At 40.7% G+C, this 13,713-nt stretch overlaps 1 protein-coding gene across 1 annotated transcript in view; it reads right to left on the bottom strand.

The window, feature by feature from the left end:
• Positions 1 to 13,713, bottom strand: part of TRPC4 (transient receptor potential cation channel subfamily C member 4) — a gene marked incomplete at its 3' end in the record, with an annotated part of 376,713 nt that overhangs the window by 322,356 nt on the left and 40,644 nt on the right. The window contains exon 2 of the mRNA XM_079779004.1: positions 4,163 to 4,569. Coding sequence (XP_079635130.1) covers positions 4,163 to 4,540 — 378 coding nt within the window. The 5' untranslated portion in view covers positions 4,541 to 4,569. The remainder of the gene's footprint in view (positions 1 to 4,162; positions 4,570 to 13,713) is intronic.

Raw genomic sequence — 13,713 nt, 5'->3', positions numbered from 1 at the left:
TGATATTATTCTACAATGACATTATAATTTTTGATATTTTACAACAGCATATACCAAACAAACTTACAAACTAATTCTTTGAACGTTTGGCAGCAATTTAAAAGCAGATGAAAGGATTTAATCCCTTCCACTGTGTGGAAGGCCCCCTGGGAAGGCATTTGAGCATTCTATATTAGCCCTTCTTGCTCTTTTTGCCAAGAGGGACCCTCTTCTCACCATCCAATTGCCCACAGCTGTTGCCTGAGCTCTCTGTTCCTGCTGAGGTTGAAGCCTCATGGTGACTGGTACCATGGATCTGTCTCTCGCACAATGGCGTGAGCTGGGCCCTCCCTGGAGAAGAAACCTGGGTTCCCCAAGATATGTGATCAATGCCAGGGCCCCGCCAGCAGGCGAGGGGATCCCAAGGCAGGTGCTGGGCATGGAGGCCATAGGGGCATAGGCTACCAAGGAGACAGAACTGAACCTCACATCACCCTGCTTGGCCCCGGAGGATGGCTGGTTAGTCAAAGACGGGTAAGATTCCTCAAGGGACAGGCACAGTCGCAGAGGGGCCATCAGGAGAGAACTTGGGGGTCAACAGAGGTGGGGCACAGATCCTCACCCCCCCAACATTGCAGGGGCTTGAACACTCGCCCCTTCTGAGGGAGGTCTCCTGCCCCATAGCTGCTTCGCGCTTCCCATGTCCAGCTCAGATCGGGACCCAGGTGGCCGACAAAGACTTGTCCAGCTCAGATCGGGACCCAGGCAACAGAGACTTGGCTGACAGCAGCAGCCCTATATCTAAATCCAGTCTAATACCAGGAATGCTTACAGCCTTCTCAAGGATGCAAATAATCCTTTGCATTAATATTTACAGGGTAAACTAAGATTATTGTTAGAGTATTAAATTTGACAGTAAAATAGTCAAGTTTTCAGATTAATCTAAATTGGCTAATTGAAATAAGTAAATATTCAAGAAAAATTATACTGGACAAAAAGCTGTTTCTACAGTATTAACTAAAAATACTTTTGGTAGTTCATTTCATGGTAACATTGCTTAACATGTAATGAACCTTAAAGCAGTCATATTTTTGTGCAAAAATTTAAAATTTAAAGTGATCAAGAATGCATTATAAAAATTTTCCAAAAGCCTCCTAATAATTAAATCAAAAAAAGGGGGGATAGTGGAAAAATATTATTTAAGGAAAAACATCCAAAAAAAATTTTTTTCTTTGAAAACTAATTTTCATTTGTAATAGTAAGAGCAGGACACCTATGAAAAAACACACCTGGTGTCAGAATAAGCCAAAGGAAAATCGTTTGGGCAAAAATAAAAAGGATCCCAAGTAAAATTTATAGAAAGGATTCCTTTATTAACTGTTGGTTGAGAATATGTTTGTATATTTTCAGAAAACACAACTCCAAAACCATGTGGATTCCTGCAACAGAGAGGAATTGACAGGAATGCTCCAGCCACAAAGACAGAAGAGAAGCAGTCCAGAGATGGAAGACGCTGACGACACCTTGCCATGCTAGCAGTCAGCAGCTGTGCGTCGCTGCAGGTTGCCCAGGACCAAACCAGAGGTCGGACCTGCATTACCACCATCTGTCCACCATCCAGATACCATTGCTGACATGTTCTCAAAAGACTGTTGGACATTGAAACTGGGATTCAAAAACTGTTGGCCCAGAAAGAAACTTACTGCAGACTGATTTCATTAGACTCTCAGCATAGCCATTGTTGCTTGTCTCATTTTTTGTTCTTATATGTTTATTTCTAGTCTGCATATGCAAGATTTTTTAAGGAAAGAAAACGGGGGAGATGCCGGAAACCAATCAGTGTCACTAAAGGAGAGATGTTGACAGGAAGCCAGGAAGGCTGGTCAACAACCTTAATTGCTCTAACCACTCACCCTTTAGTTGAGATATTGTTAGCTGAAGCAGCTTCCACCTTGGTTTGTCCCATTAAGTTTTTGTTATTTCCTGCCTAAGGGCTACATGTATATTTCTGTTTATCTTGACTAAGATGTTTTCCCCAAAGCCTCAATAAAAGGGATGGCAGAGCCAGAGCAGGGGGTAGTTCTCCCACTAGAGGTGGACTACCGCCTGGCCCCCCATTTCACCAAATTGAATTTCTTCAAGTCTCCATTCATTTGTGTGCGGCCCTTCTCCAGAACTCGAACCCTGAACCGGAACCCTGGACCACGCGGGACGTGGAAAGGGATTCCTACACTGTGACAAACCAAAAAATATATATTTTGCTGATCTGATAAAGATATATATGATTTTGATTGATTTACAATAAATAATAATTGTAATTAGGTATCTTTAAAAAATGTTTTATTGATTTTTGTTTTGTTTTCTTATTCCTCACCAAAGGATATTTTTCCATTGATTTTTAGAGAGAGTGGAAAGGGAGGGGAAGACACAGATAAAGAGAAACATTGATGTGAGAGAGACACATCGAGTGGTTGCCTTCTGCACTCACCCGGGGATTGAGCCATCGAGGTACATGCCCTTGTTCAGAATCGAACCTGGGACCCTTCAGTCCACAGGCCAATGCTATATTCACTGAGCCAAACCAGTTAAGAATTTATTGACTTTTAGAGAGATAGAGAAAGGGAAAGAGAGAGAGAAACATGGATAGAGAAACATTAACATCTATAGGCTGCCTCCTGCATGCCCCCTAGTGGGTATCCAGCAGAAGCCCTGGCATGTGCCCTGACTAGGAATTGAACCAGGGACCTCTTATTATGTGACAAGACCAATAAGATGCAACTCTATTATATGACCTATATATTTATTATTCAAAAGAGGGTATTCACACCAGAAGGCTATTGTTGTGTTGGCTGTTGTCATTTTCTTAAAAAATTTTATAATCTAAGGAAAAAGAGGTCATTGCCCATGACTAAATAGTCAAGTATTGTGTGTTGTAAAAATTCTTGTGGCATACGCTGGTTGAAAATCACTGCTTTAAAAATATATAACATCTCCTAACAGTCTATCATTTGCAGAAATAGAGATTTGTGCATTGTAACAAAAAGGGAAGAAATTGCTAGAGATGTCAAAACACACACACATTTAGTAAGATTTTACTTTAAAAGACATATTTAAGCTACTGTAGTAGGTTCAATGTCTTTTTAATTAGTGAGATAAACTTGATGCAGGGAGTTGACGAGTTCAGTGTGAAAGGAAGATAAAACAGACAATTTAGATACAAGGCAATAACAAAGGGAAGGGTCTACTCTAGACAGACAGAAACAGATTCCTTATTTGTTTCTGTCTATGATTTCTCTACTTCCTTAGTGGTAAAAAGAGGGAGACAATGAGGGAAAAGAAAACCACATTTTGTGCCATTTTAATTTATTTTCTTCTGATGATATTAAGATGCAGCTTATAATTTTGTCACTAATAAATTTGATATTAAATTTATAGTCATTTTCTAGTAAACTTTTTTTTTAATCCTCACCTGAAGATATTTTCCACTGATTTTAGAGAGAGTAGAAGAGAGAGGGAAAGACAGAGAGAAACATCTCTATGAGAGAAACACATCGATTGGTTGCCTCCTGCATGTGCCCTGATCAGAGCTAGGACAGAGGAGAAGCCTGCAACACTGGCACATGCTCTTGACTAGAATCGAACCCGGGATCCTTTGGTCCCTAGGCCGGTGCTCTAACCACTGTGAAAACCGGCTAGGGCTCTAGTAAACTTTTTTTAAAAACCGAGTCTCAATTTAAGAGGATCCACGGGAGTCTGCTAAAGAACAATATCAAACTTTGATGATGCAATTCACTTTTTCAGTGAGATACAGAATCTCAAAATGGGCAAGCCTGCTACTGTTGAATGTCAGAAAATGAAAGGCAACAGGAAAAATACCCACATATACACAGTAAGTCCCAAACAACATTCTGTGTTGAACACAACATAGAAATGTTTCCAATGTAGAGAAAGCCAACATGGGTTACTTTGTTTTGCTTTGATTCTCACTAAATGTCTGATTTGCCAGGGTAAGTGGTGCAACTGGTGGTGGCAGTAACTGTTGGAGGATATGAACTGTGTGTTTAACAGTTTTCTAGCAAAATAATTCTGATTTCAATGCTTCTATTAGTATTTGAGGGCATGTGAACACACATAGAAACCTTCTGCAAGTAAAATAAATTAGAAACAATATTTTTCCACATACCTGCTTTTCTCCACTTGGCTTTTTGTGGTTCAATAACAGCTCAACAGCTCCAACAACTTCTTTCCTGATTGCATGTAATAGAGCATCGCCAACATAGACATTAAAGCTTAAGAGTAGTTCAATGAGCTCCAAGTTCTCATTTTCAATTGCAATTAGGAGAGCAGTTCTTCCAAGAGGATCAATGCAATTAATATTTATCTTAAAATAAATTTCAGCTTCCTCTAGGGCTCTCTTGACACTTGCATAATCTCCCTTTTCCACAGCATTTAAGTAGGCTTTTTCTGATGGTGAGAGTTCTGATTCTGCTCGAACTATCCTTAGAGGGATTCGGTCTCTGTAAGGGGCATTAACATTTCTTTTGTAGTAGAACTGAGCCATGTTTCATGCCATGCTATTTCTTTTTGACTCTGAAATTGCAAACAAAAACAAACAAACAAACAAAAAACCCACAATGATTAGTGTTAGTATACTTTTTAATTCAAGGCTTATCTCACAATTATGTTAATAACAATAATGATGCCATTATTATTAAGTAACAATAGTGAAGTTTTTCCCTGTAAACAATAGAAATGGACTTACTAAGTATTCAACTATCTGCAAACACTAGTTGCAAAGTCCTAATCTAAGAGGAATAAAAAGAAGTATTTGCAACTTATTTTAAAAAGTTACTTTGACGTGACAATCCTAACAACAGAATATTATTTGATAATAAAAGGGAATGTAGTACTGATACCTACTATAACATGGATAATCTTGAAAACACTACAAGTGAAAGATGCCTGTAATAATGGATGACATACTATATGATTTCATTTACATGAAACTAGTGGCTTGGTACACAAAATTCGTGCATATTAAAAGGGAATTAATTAGAGGAAATGTTTTAATATTGCTATTTGCCCTTTCTCTATATAGAAGTGTCAGAGATGAAAGAAAATTAGTAAAATGTATATGAAAATCTTCCTCCTGTCAGAGTCTAGGGCATGCCATGGGATCCAGAGTCAAGTCCCCACACACCCGTGCATGCCTCGAAGTCACACGAGACCCAGACCCAGCCGGCCCCACCCCTGTCAAGCCCCGCAGGGCACAGGGCGCAGCCTCAGGTCCCCCGTCAAGCCCCGCCGGGCGGGGAGCGTGGCCTCAGATCCCCCTTGCAGCCTCAGGTCCCCTGGCCCCAGTGCCTGGGTCGGGGGCATGGCTTCAGGTCCCCAGGCCTGGCCTCAGGTCCCCCGGCCCCGGCGCGAGAGGGCGCGAGGGCACAAGGGTATGAGGGCGTGATGACCATTTGCATATTAGCTCTTTATTATTATTACTAGAGTCCCATTGCACAAAGAGATTCGTGCAATAGGCCTTCCTTCCCTTGGCTTCCAGCACCGGTTTTCCTCCGGCACCTGGAACCCAGGCCTTCGCTCGGGCCAGAGTCTGCTGTCTTCGTCTTTGCTGCAGACTCCAGCCAGAGTCTGCCATCTTTGCTGCAGATTGCTGTCTTCGTCTTTGCTGCAGACTCTGGAGTCTGCAGTCTTCGTCTTTGCTGTGGCCCCTCCTGTAGATCCCTTCACCCCCTGCCCTCCCTCTCATAGCAGGCGTCCTGCCCCGCCCAGACACTCCACGCCTGGAGCAGCTGGGCAGCCGCCATCTTTCTCCTTCTAATTTGCATATTCCCTCCGATTGGCTGATGGGCGTAGCCGAGGGATGGTTAATTTGCATGTTCCTCTTTTATTAGTGTAGATTTTTAAAAATATATTTCTTTATTGATTTCAGAGAGAAAGGGAGAGGGATAGAGAGTTAGAAACATCAATGATGAGAGAGAATCATTGATCAGCTGCCTCCTGCACGCCCCCTACTAGGGATTGAGCCCGCAACCCCGGGCATGTGCCCTTTGGCCAGAATCAAACCTGGGACCCTTCAGTCTACAGGCTGACACTCTATCCACTGAGCCAAACCAGCCAGGGCACATATTAGCTCTTTATTATTTAGGATATCTAGAACTGTATCTATAGAGAAAGCATATCTATAGCAAATCTAGAGAGAAAGAAAGGTTAGTGGTTGCCTATGGCTGGAGGTGAGGGAAGGTAGGGGGAAGGGTACAGCTAAAGGGTACAAGGTTTCTTTGGGGGGTGGTAAAACTGTTCTAAAATTGATTTCAATGATAGTTAAATAATTCTAGGAATATACTAAAAACCATTGAAATGTACTCGTTAATGGGTGACTTTTATGGTATGTGAATTATGTATCAATAAAGCTGACACCAAAAAAAAAAAGTTACTTTGTGGGTGACATTTGTCAAAAGACGTGCCTACCCAGTTTTGCAAGTTATTTATAAAATTTATCATAAATATGTATAATTTTAGCAGAAAACCTTGAAAATCAGAGGCTATATCTCTGAGACTCACCAAGGATACTCAAATATATTATTCACTGTCAATTTTGCTAATCATGGAGATGCTGGTGAGAGTATGAATATCACTATCTTGGCCATACATTCTTTTTGTATGTAATCTATTTTTAATATTAGTAAGTATTGACATCAGTGTTAAAGTGAATTAATGATACCAATGTCAATAAAATTTTATACTGAGCATAATTTTATTTTTATAAGTAAGTTCACTGAAAAGGAAAGAATATGTACTCAATATATTAATGATCAAGATGAGCTCAGACAATCCAATGTTCAAAGGAAGGATTTAGAAAAGGATTAAACAGAGAGATAATTCATTATGAACTTCTATTTTAAAACATTCTATTACCTCTAGATCATGAAACAATAAACCACAAGGCAGTAATATATTCATTATAAAATGTATTATTTGAAAGTGATAGTAAAAATATAGTTGAAGATGAGAAAATTATTTAAAATAAAAGATCACCTTAAAAGAGAGTAATAAGAAAAAAAGTTGCTGATAACTATATTGATTTAATATTACGTTGATGTCATAAATTTACAGAAATATGTATTATAATTTGAATATACTTTTTTTATAATTGTTAGTCCTTGATTTCATACTCATGAACTAAACTATTTTATTACTCTATGTCTTTTATATACAAGTCACATGTTTATTTACAAACACCATATTAAATTAATATGAATGGAGCATTATAGGTACTTGAGCATGCATATTCATCTTAACTGATCTTTTTAGATCAAATATTTTATGAGTAAGTTAACTTGAGGTTAATAATGCTTTAACTATAGATTAAACATATGTTGCATTAACACATGTGATTGTATTTAATGTAATGCTTTTATTTGGGAAATTATGCATTGTTTACATGGTAACTCTAATAGTAGTTTCTGTTATCAAGCAGTTAAGTTTTGCCGAAACCGGTTTGGCTCAGTGGATAGAGCGTCGGCCTGCGGACTGAAAGGTCCCAGGTTCGATTCTGGTCAAGGGCATGTACCTTGGTTGCGGGCACATCCCCAGTAGGGGGTGTGCAAGAGGCAGCTGATCGATGTTTCTAACTCTCTATCCCTCTCTCTTCCTCTCTGTAAAAAATCAATAAAATATATATTTTTTAAAAAAGCAGTTAAGTTTTACCTTTTGGTATCTAAATTATTCATCATGATTTCTTAAAAGCCTAGGTTCAGGAACTAATATCCAAAACTGTTATTTTACAATTTGCTCCTTTCTGGCCTATCAGATTAACTATTTTATTAAGGTGACTTTATAGACTAAGCTAAAAGTGGGAATCCAATAATCTTGAAAATTTTTCTCAAGTATTTTATTAGTCTTGGTATTTTAAATGTATAATATGGCCAACTACACAGCATGATATAAACTCATTTTCACAATTGCACACAGGGTATGCTGTGAAATCCTTAAATGCCAATATTTTAAAGAAAAGGAAAAATTAAATTTTAGAGGAAAGTAAACAGTAATGCTAGTGTTTAAATGTATTCACTTTTATATGCAAAATACTTGCTTGAAGTGTGAATATAATTTTTATTATTTTGGCAGTGCTTTAACTCACTAGAATAATAGAAATAGAATTTATATTATTAGATGAAAAGGATAATTTCTTCTTCTTCTAGTATAGTTAAAACTTCAATAAATCAAGACTATTATGATGTTATACTAGAGGCCCGGTGCACAAAATTCGTGCACGGGGGGGGTGTCCCTCAGCCCAGACTGCACCCTCTCCAATCTGGGAACCCTTGAGGGATGTCCCACTGCCCATGTCCCACTGCCCTACATGGGCAGTGGGACATCCCTCTCACAATCCAGGACTGCTGGCTCCCAACTGCTCACCTGCCTGCCTTCCTGATTGCCCCTAAACACTTTTGTCTGCCAGCCTGATCACCCCCTAACCACTGCCCTGCCAGCCTGATTGATGTCTAACTGTTCCCCTGCCAGCCTGTTTGCCCCCAACTTCCCTCCTCTGCTGACCTGGTCACCCCTAACTGCCCTCCCCTGCAGGCTTGATTGCCCCCAACTGCACTCCCTTGCAGGCCTGGTCCCTCCCAAATGCCCTCCCCTGCTGGCCATCTTGTGGTGGCCATCTTGTGTCCACATGGGGGCAGGATCTTTGACCACATGGGGGCAGCTATCTTGATCTTGTGTGTTGGAGTGATGGTCAATCTGCATATTACTCTTTTATTAGATAGGATAGAGGCCTGGTGCATGGGTGGGGGCCAGCTGGTTTGCCCTGAAGGGTGTCCCAGATCAGGGTGGGGGTTCCCTTGGTGTGAGGGGAAGCCTGGGCAAGGGGCCTGTGGTGGTTTGCAAGCTGGCCATGCCCCCCGGTGACCCAAGCGAAGGCCCTGGTATCTGGGATATATTTTTCTTCTACAATTGAAACTTTGTAGCCTGGAGCAGAGCCAAGACTCCTGCTCACTCCGTGGCCAGCAGCCATTTCTGTTTGGATTTGTTTACCTTCTACAATTGAAACTTTGTAGCCTAGTGCAAAGCCAAGCCTTCTGCTCGCTCTGTGGCTGCCGCCATTTCAATTTGGATTTGTTTACCTTCTATAATTGAAACTTTGTAGCCTTAAGCGGAGGCCTAGGCCGGCCAGGGCAGGTTGAAAGCTTGGCTTCCTCAGTCACCAGGGGCAACCCTAGCCTGCTCTCTCCAGCTCTGTGGATGCCGCCATTTTTCTTGGGATTTATCTTCTATAATTGAAACTTGGTATTCTTGAGTGGAGGCCTGGTCCCACCAGGGTGTGCAGAAAGCTTGGCTTTCACTATTGCTGGGGAAACCCAAGCCTCCCTCCTGCTCTCTGTGGTTGGGGTTAATTTGCATACTCGCACTGATTGGCTGGTGGGCGTGGCTTGTGGGTGTAGCAGAGTGATGGTTGATTTGCATATTATTCTTTTATTAGGTAGGACTAGAGGCCTGGTGCACAAAATTCGTGCACTGGGGGGGGTGTCCCTCAGCCCAGCCTGCACCCTCTACAATCTGGGACCCCTCAGGAGATGTCCAACTGCTGGTTCCTAACAATTCACCTGCCTGCCTAACTGATTGCCCTTAACCACTTCTGCCTGCCAGCCTGATAGACCCCTAACTGCTCCCCTGCCAGCATGATTGACACCTACCTGCTCCCCTGCTGGCATGATCGCCTCCAACTGCCCTCCCCTGCCAGCCATCTTGTGACAATGTGGGGGTGGCCATCTTGTGATGATGTGGGGGTGGCCATCTTTTGGTGGTCATCTTGTGCCAACATGGGGGCGGCAATCTTGTGACAATGTGGGGGTGTCCATCTTGTGGCGGCCATCTTGTGATGTGAGGGTCAATTTGCATATTATCTCTTTATTATATAGGATATCTCATTTTAATTTTCTGATCCTGAATGCCCCACTTATGTATCAGTGGTAACATTAAAATATTTGCCTTAAAGTGACAGCTGTCACCAGCTTCTCCAGGTCTTCTTTTCCCACTCTATGCCAGCATCCTTAAGAGTATATGAGATCACCATTCTGGGCTTCACTTCTAATTTTATCAGGAGTACAATGGTACATACTTAATAATGATAATAACTGGCATTTATTTTCTACAAGAGGCCCAGTGCACGAATTCGTGCATGGGTGTAGTCCCTCAGCTTGGCCGGTGTTTGGGGCTGATTGGGGCCATCTTGCCCAGTCCCAGTTGGGGCCAATCAGGGCCGGTCAGCCAGCGGGGAGGGTCCAAGGGAGGTTGGCCAGCCATGGGAGGTTGGTTATGGTAGCGCACTCACCACCAGGGGGCAGCTCCTGCATTGAGCATCTGCCCCCTGGTGGTCAGTGTGCATCATAGCAACCGGTCGACCAGTTGTTCGGCTGTTGGGTCACTTAGGCTTTTATATATATACTAAAGGCACAGTGCATAAAATTTGTGCATGGAGGACATTTCTTCAGCCCAACCATTTCTTCAGACCTCTCCAATCCGGGTCATCCCTCTCACAATCTGGGACCACTGGCTCCTAACTGCTCACCTGCCTGCCGGCCTAATCGCCCCTAACTGCACCCCTGCTGGCCTGGTCACCCCCAACTGCGCCCACACCAGCCTGGTCACCTCCAACTGCCTCCCCTGCAGGCCTGGCCGCCCAATGCAGCCTGTTGCTCAGTCATTTGGTCACCCCTCACTAACCCCCCTGTTGGCCTGGTTGCCCCACACAGCCTGCTACTCGGTCATTTGTTTGTCCCTCACTAACCCCCCTACCAGCCTGGTAGCCCCATGCAGCCTGTTCGGTCATCCGTTCGGTTGTGATAGGTCGCTTAGGTTTTTATATAGATAGATAGATTTTGGCAGTATACATTCTTCTTCACTACCTCACATTGTTTTTAACCATTGCTGTTGGAAAAATATATGAATATACCATTTTTTAGAGTTGAATTTGAGGTTTCTTACCAATGTTTTTGTGTAAGACTAATGATTGAATACAGCTTACCCAAAATATAGGTTAAAATGAAAGTATGAACACACACATATGCAGTATCAGAACTTCATGTGAATTGTGACTCCAACAAGATTAGGAGTCACCTAGAGGATGCAACTATTATATTCATTCTACTTTATTTTATTTTATTAAAATAGTATTAAATAAAGAATTAGGTAATAAACAGCATTTGACTTCTCATTTCCAAGTGCAGGATGTCAGTGACAATGAAGGGATTGGTGAACAACATAGAAGCTACTGAGACCTTGTGGGAGGGGAAGGGGCAGATAATGATAAATTAGATTTATTAAAATATATTTAATTTATTCTATATAACTGCCGCAAAAGTAAATTTCATAAGTAAATTTTTAAAAGAGTGATAGACTGAAAAAAACACACACAACATTTCTAATCAAGACTGTTAAGATGTGAACTGGGCATGAGACATTAATTAGATACTGTTTATCCATCCATTAAGTGAGGTAAACAATACCCACAAAGGAATGAGTGGATGAACCAAAGAGTTAGTGCTAAGAAGGATCTTTTTTAAATTATATTTTTATTGATTTCAGAGAGAAAGGGAGAGGGAGAAAGTGCTAAAAACATCAATGATGAGAGAGAACCACTGACTGGCTGCCTCCTGCACGCCCCCCCCCCCCCCCGACTGTGGACCAAGTCCGCAACCCAGGCATGTGCCCCTGACTAGAATTGAACCCAGGACCCTTCATCCACAGGTCAACACTCTATCCACCAATGCAAACCAGCCAGAGCAAGAAGGATCTTTTATTAACTGTAATGCCCTCTTCCAATTTAGTAAATTTGAAAAATATAAGAATTCACATTGGGAAGGCTAGATGGTTTTGAAATATATTTAAATTTTAAGTACATTAAGTAAATAAAATTTAAATATTTACAGTGGAATAATAAAAGAGAGAGAAAGAAGATAGAGAGAGCGAGATGGCAAAAAAAAAAACCTTAAAAGAGTAAGGAAGATTATTTTTCAATACATAAACTTGTCTTTCTAGATATATAGAAATACATTTAATAGGATGACAAAAATAAAGTTTAACATTTTAAAATTGTGATATACAAATGCAATAGTGAGAGAAGGTGCTAAAGAGGCTGATAGTTTCTAAGCTGACATACTTATCAGTGACAATGGAATTGCTACTGAATAGAAAGTCAGTGAAAGAACAGGGGACTCAGTTGAGAAAATATCTTGACCTAAAATGTGGAAATAAAAGCCTGCTCCTAGTCCTGCACTTTCAGAATGAACTTTCTGAAGGGGGAAAGATGTTTATTGCCACGAAATAATATAATTTAATGCCCCCTTTATAACACATACACCAGAAGTGAACTGACTGCTCCACCAAGTTAAATTTCGTAACCAGAGGAGATGTGGGAAGTGATGGCAAAAAATGATGTGAATATTTAATTAATGTGAAAGTTATCTTCCCTAAATGTGTTAGAGAATTAAAAAAACAAAACAGTGGAGAGACCTAATCTTCACATCAATCCCAAGAATATTTTTTTAAAAATTGTCATTAGGTGTGAGAACCACAATTATCTAATTAACACACAGATGTTCCCTGACTGATTGATTGAACTTAAGATTTTCAACTCTAGCCGAAACCGGTTTGGCTCAGTGGATAGAGCGTTGGTCTGCGGACTGGAGGGTCCCGGGTTCGATTCCGGTCAGGGGCATGTACATTGGTTGCGGGTACGTCCCCGGTGGGGGGTGTGCGGGGGGCAGCTGGTCGATGTCTCTCTCTCATCTATGTTTCTAGCTCTCTATCCCTCTCCCTTCCTCTCTGTGAAAAATCAATAAAATATATTAAAAAAAAAAAGATTTTCAACTCTACAATGGTACATTCAATAGAAACCCTATGGCATAACACTCTCGCATGATGCAAGACAGTGGCAGTGAGCCTCAGTCTGGGTCAGCCACTCCAACATGAGGCTAAACAACCAATACTCTAGAGTGTACTGCATTGCTTTTTTTTTTTTTTGATATTGTGTTTTGTGTGTTACATCCTATCATGTCTACAAAATGCACATCTGTGTCTCCTGCTTCTGATGAAGAAAAAAACTCAAAATAACTGCACAGCTATATGCTAAGGTAAATATTTTGAGCACAATTAAGGTAGGCTAGGCTAAGATACAATGTTTGGTAGGTTAGGTGTATTGAGTGCATTTTCCAGTCAATATTTTCAACTTAGGATAGAGTTCACTGAGATGTAACCCCATTGTAAGTTGAGGAGCATCTGTACAAAAAGTCACTATACATCTTCAGTTACATTTTTACTTCTTCTGAGTCTGATATGAAACAGCATTTTTCTGGATAAGTTATTCACACTCCAATTTGAATACTTTTTCTTTCTATTTGTATGATATATTAGCTCAATAATATTTGTCATAATATATACTGCATATAAAAATATAATGCTCTGATTTTTGTTACCATTCTGAATTTCAGACTTTTCAACTTCCCTTAAGCAGGATATTATACGAACATTCCAGTAGTTGCATGTTTTATACCCAAAATACCACATATTGACTGAAATGTTTTGTGAATTTAGTAATTCATTGTGCTACACAAAACACATAAAAAATAAAAATTTGGCAGTTAAGTGAAATAAGTAAAACTATATTTAAAAAATAAAATATAGACTGTTATATAAGTTCCCTTGCCAAAATTG

The sequence above is a fragment of the Cnephaeus nilssonii genome, assembly GCF_951640355.1.
Source record: "Cnephaeus nilssonii genome assembly, chromosome: 8".
In the NCBI taxonomy this organism is placed as follows: Eukaryota; Metazoa; Chordata; class Mammalia; order Chiroptera; family Vespertilionidae; genus Cnephaeus; species Cnephaeus nilssonii.
Note: the sequence above shows the minus strand (reverse complement) of the source record. Positions and strands in the feature narration are given on the sequence as shown.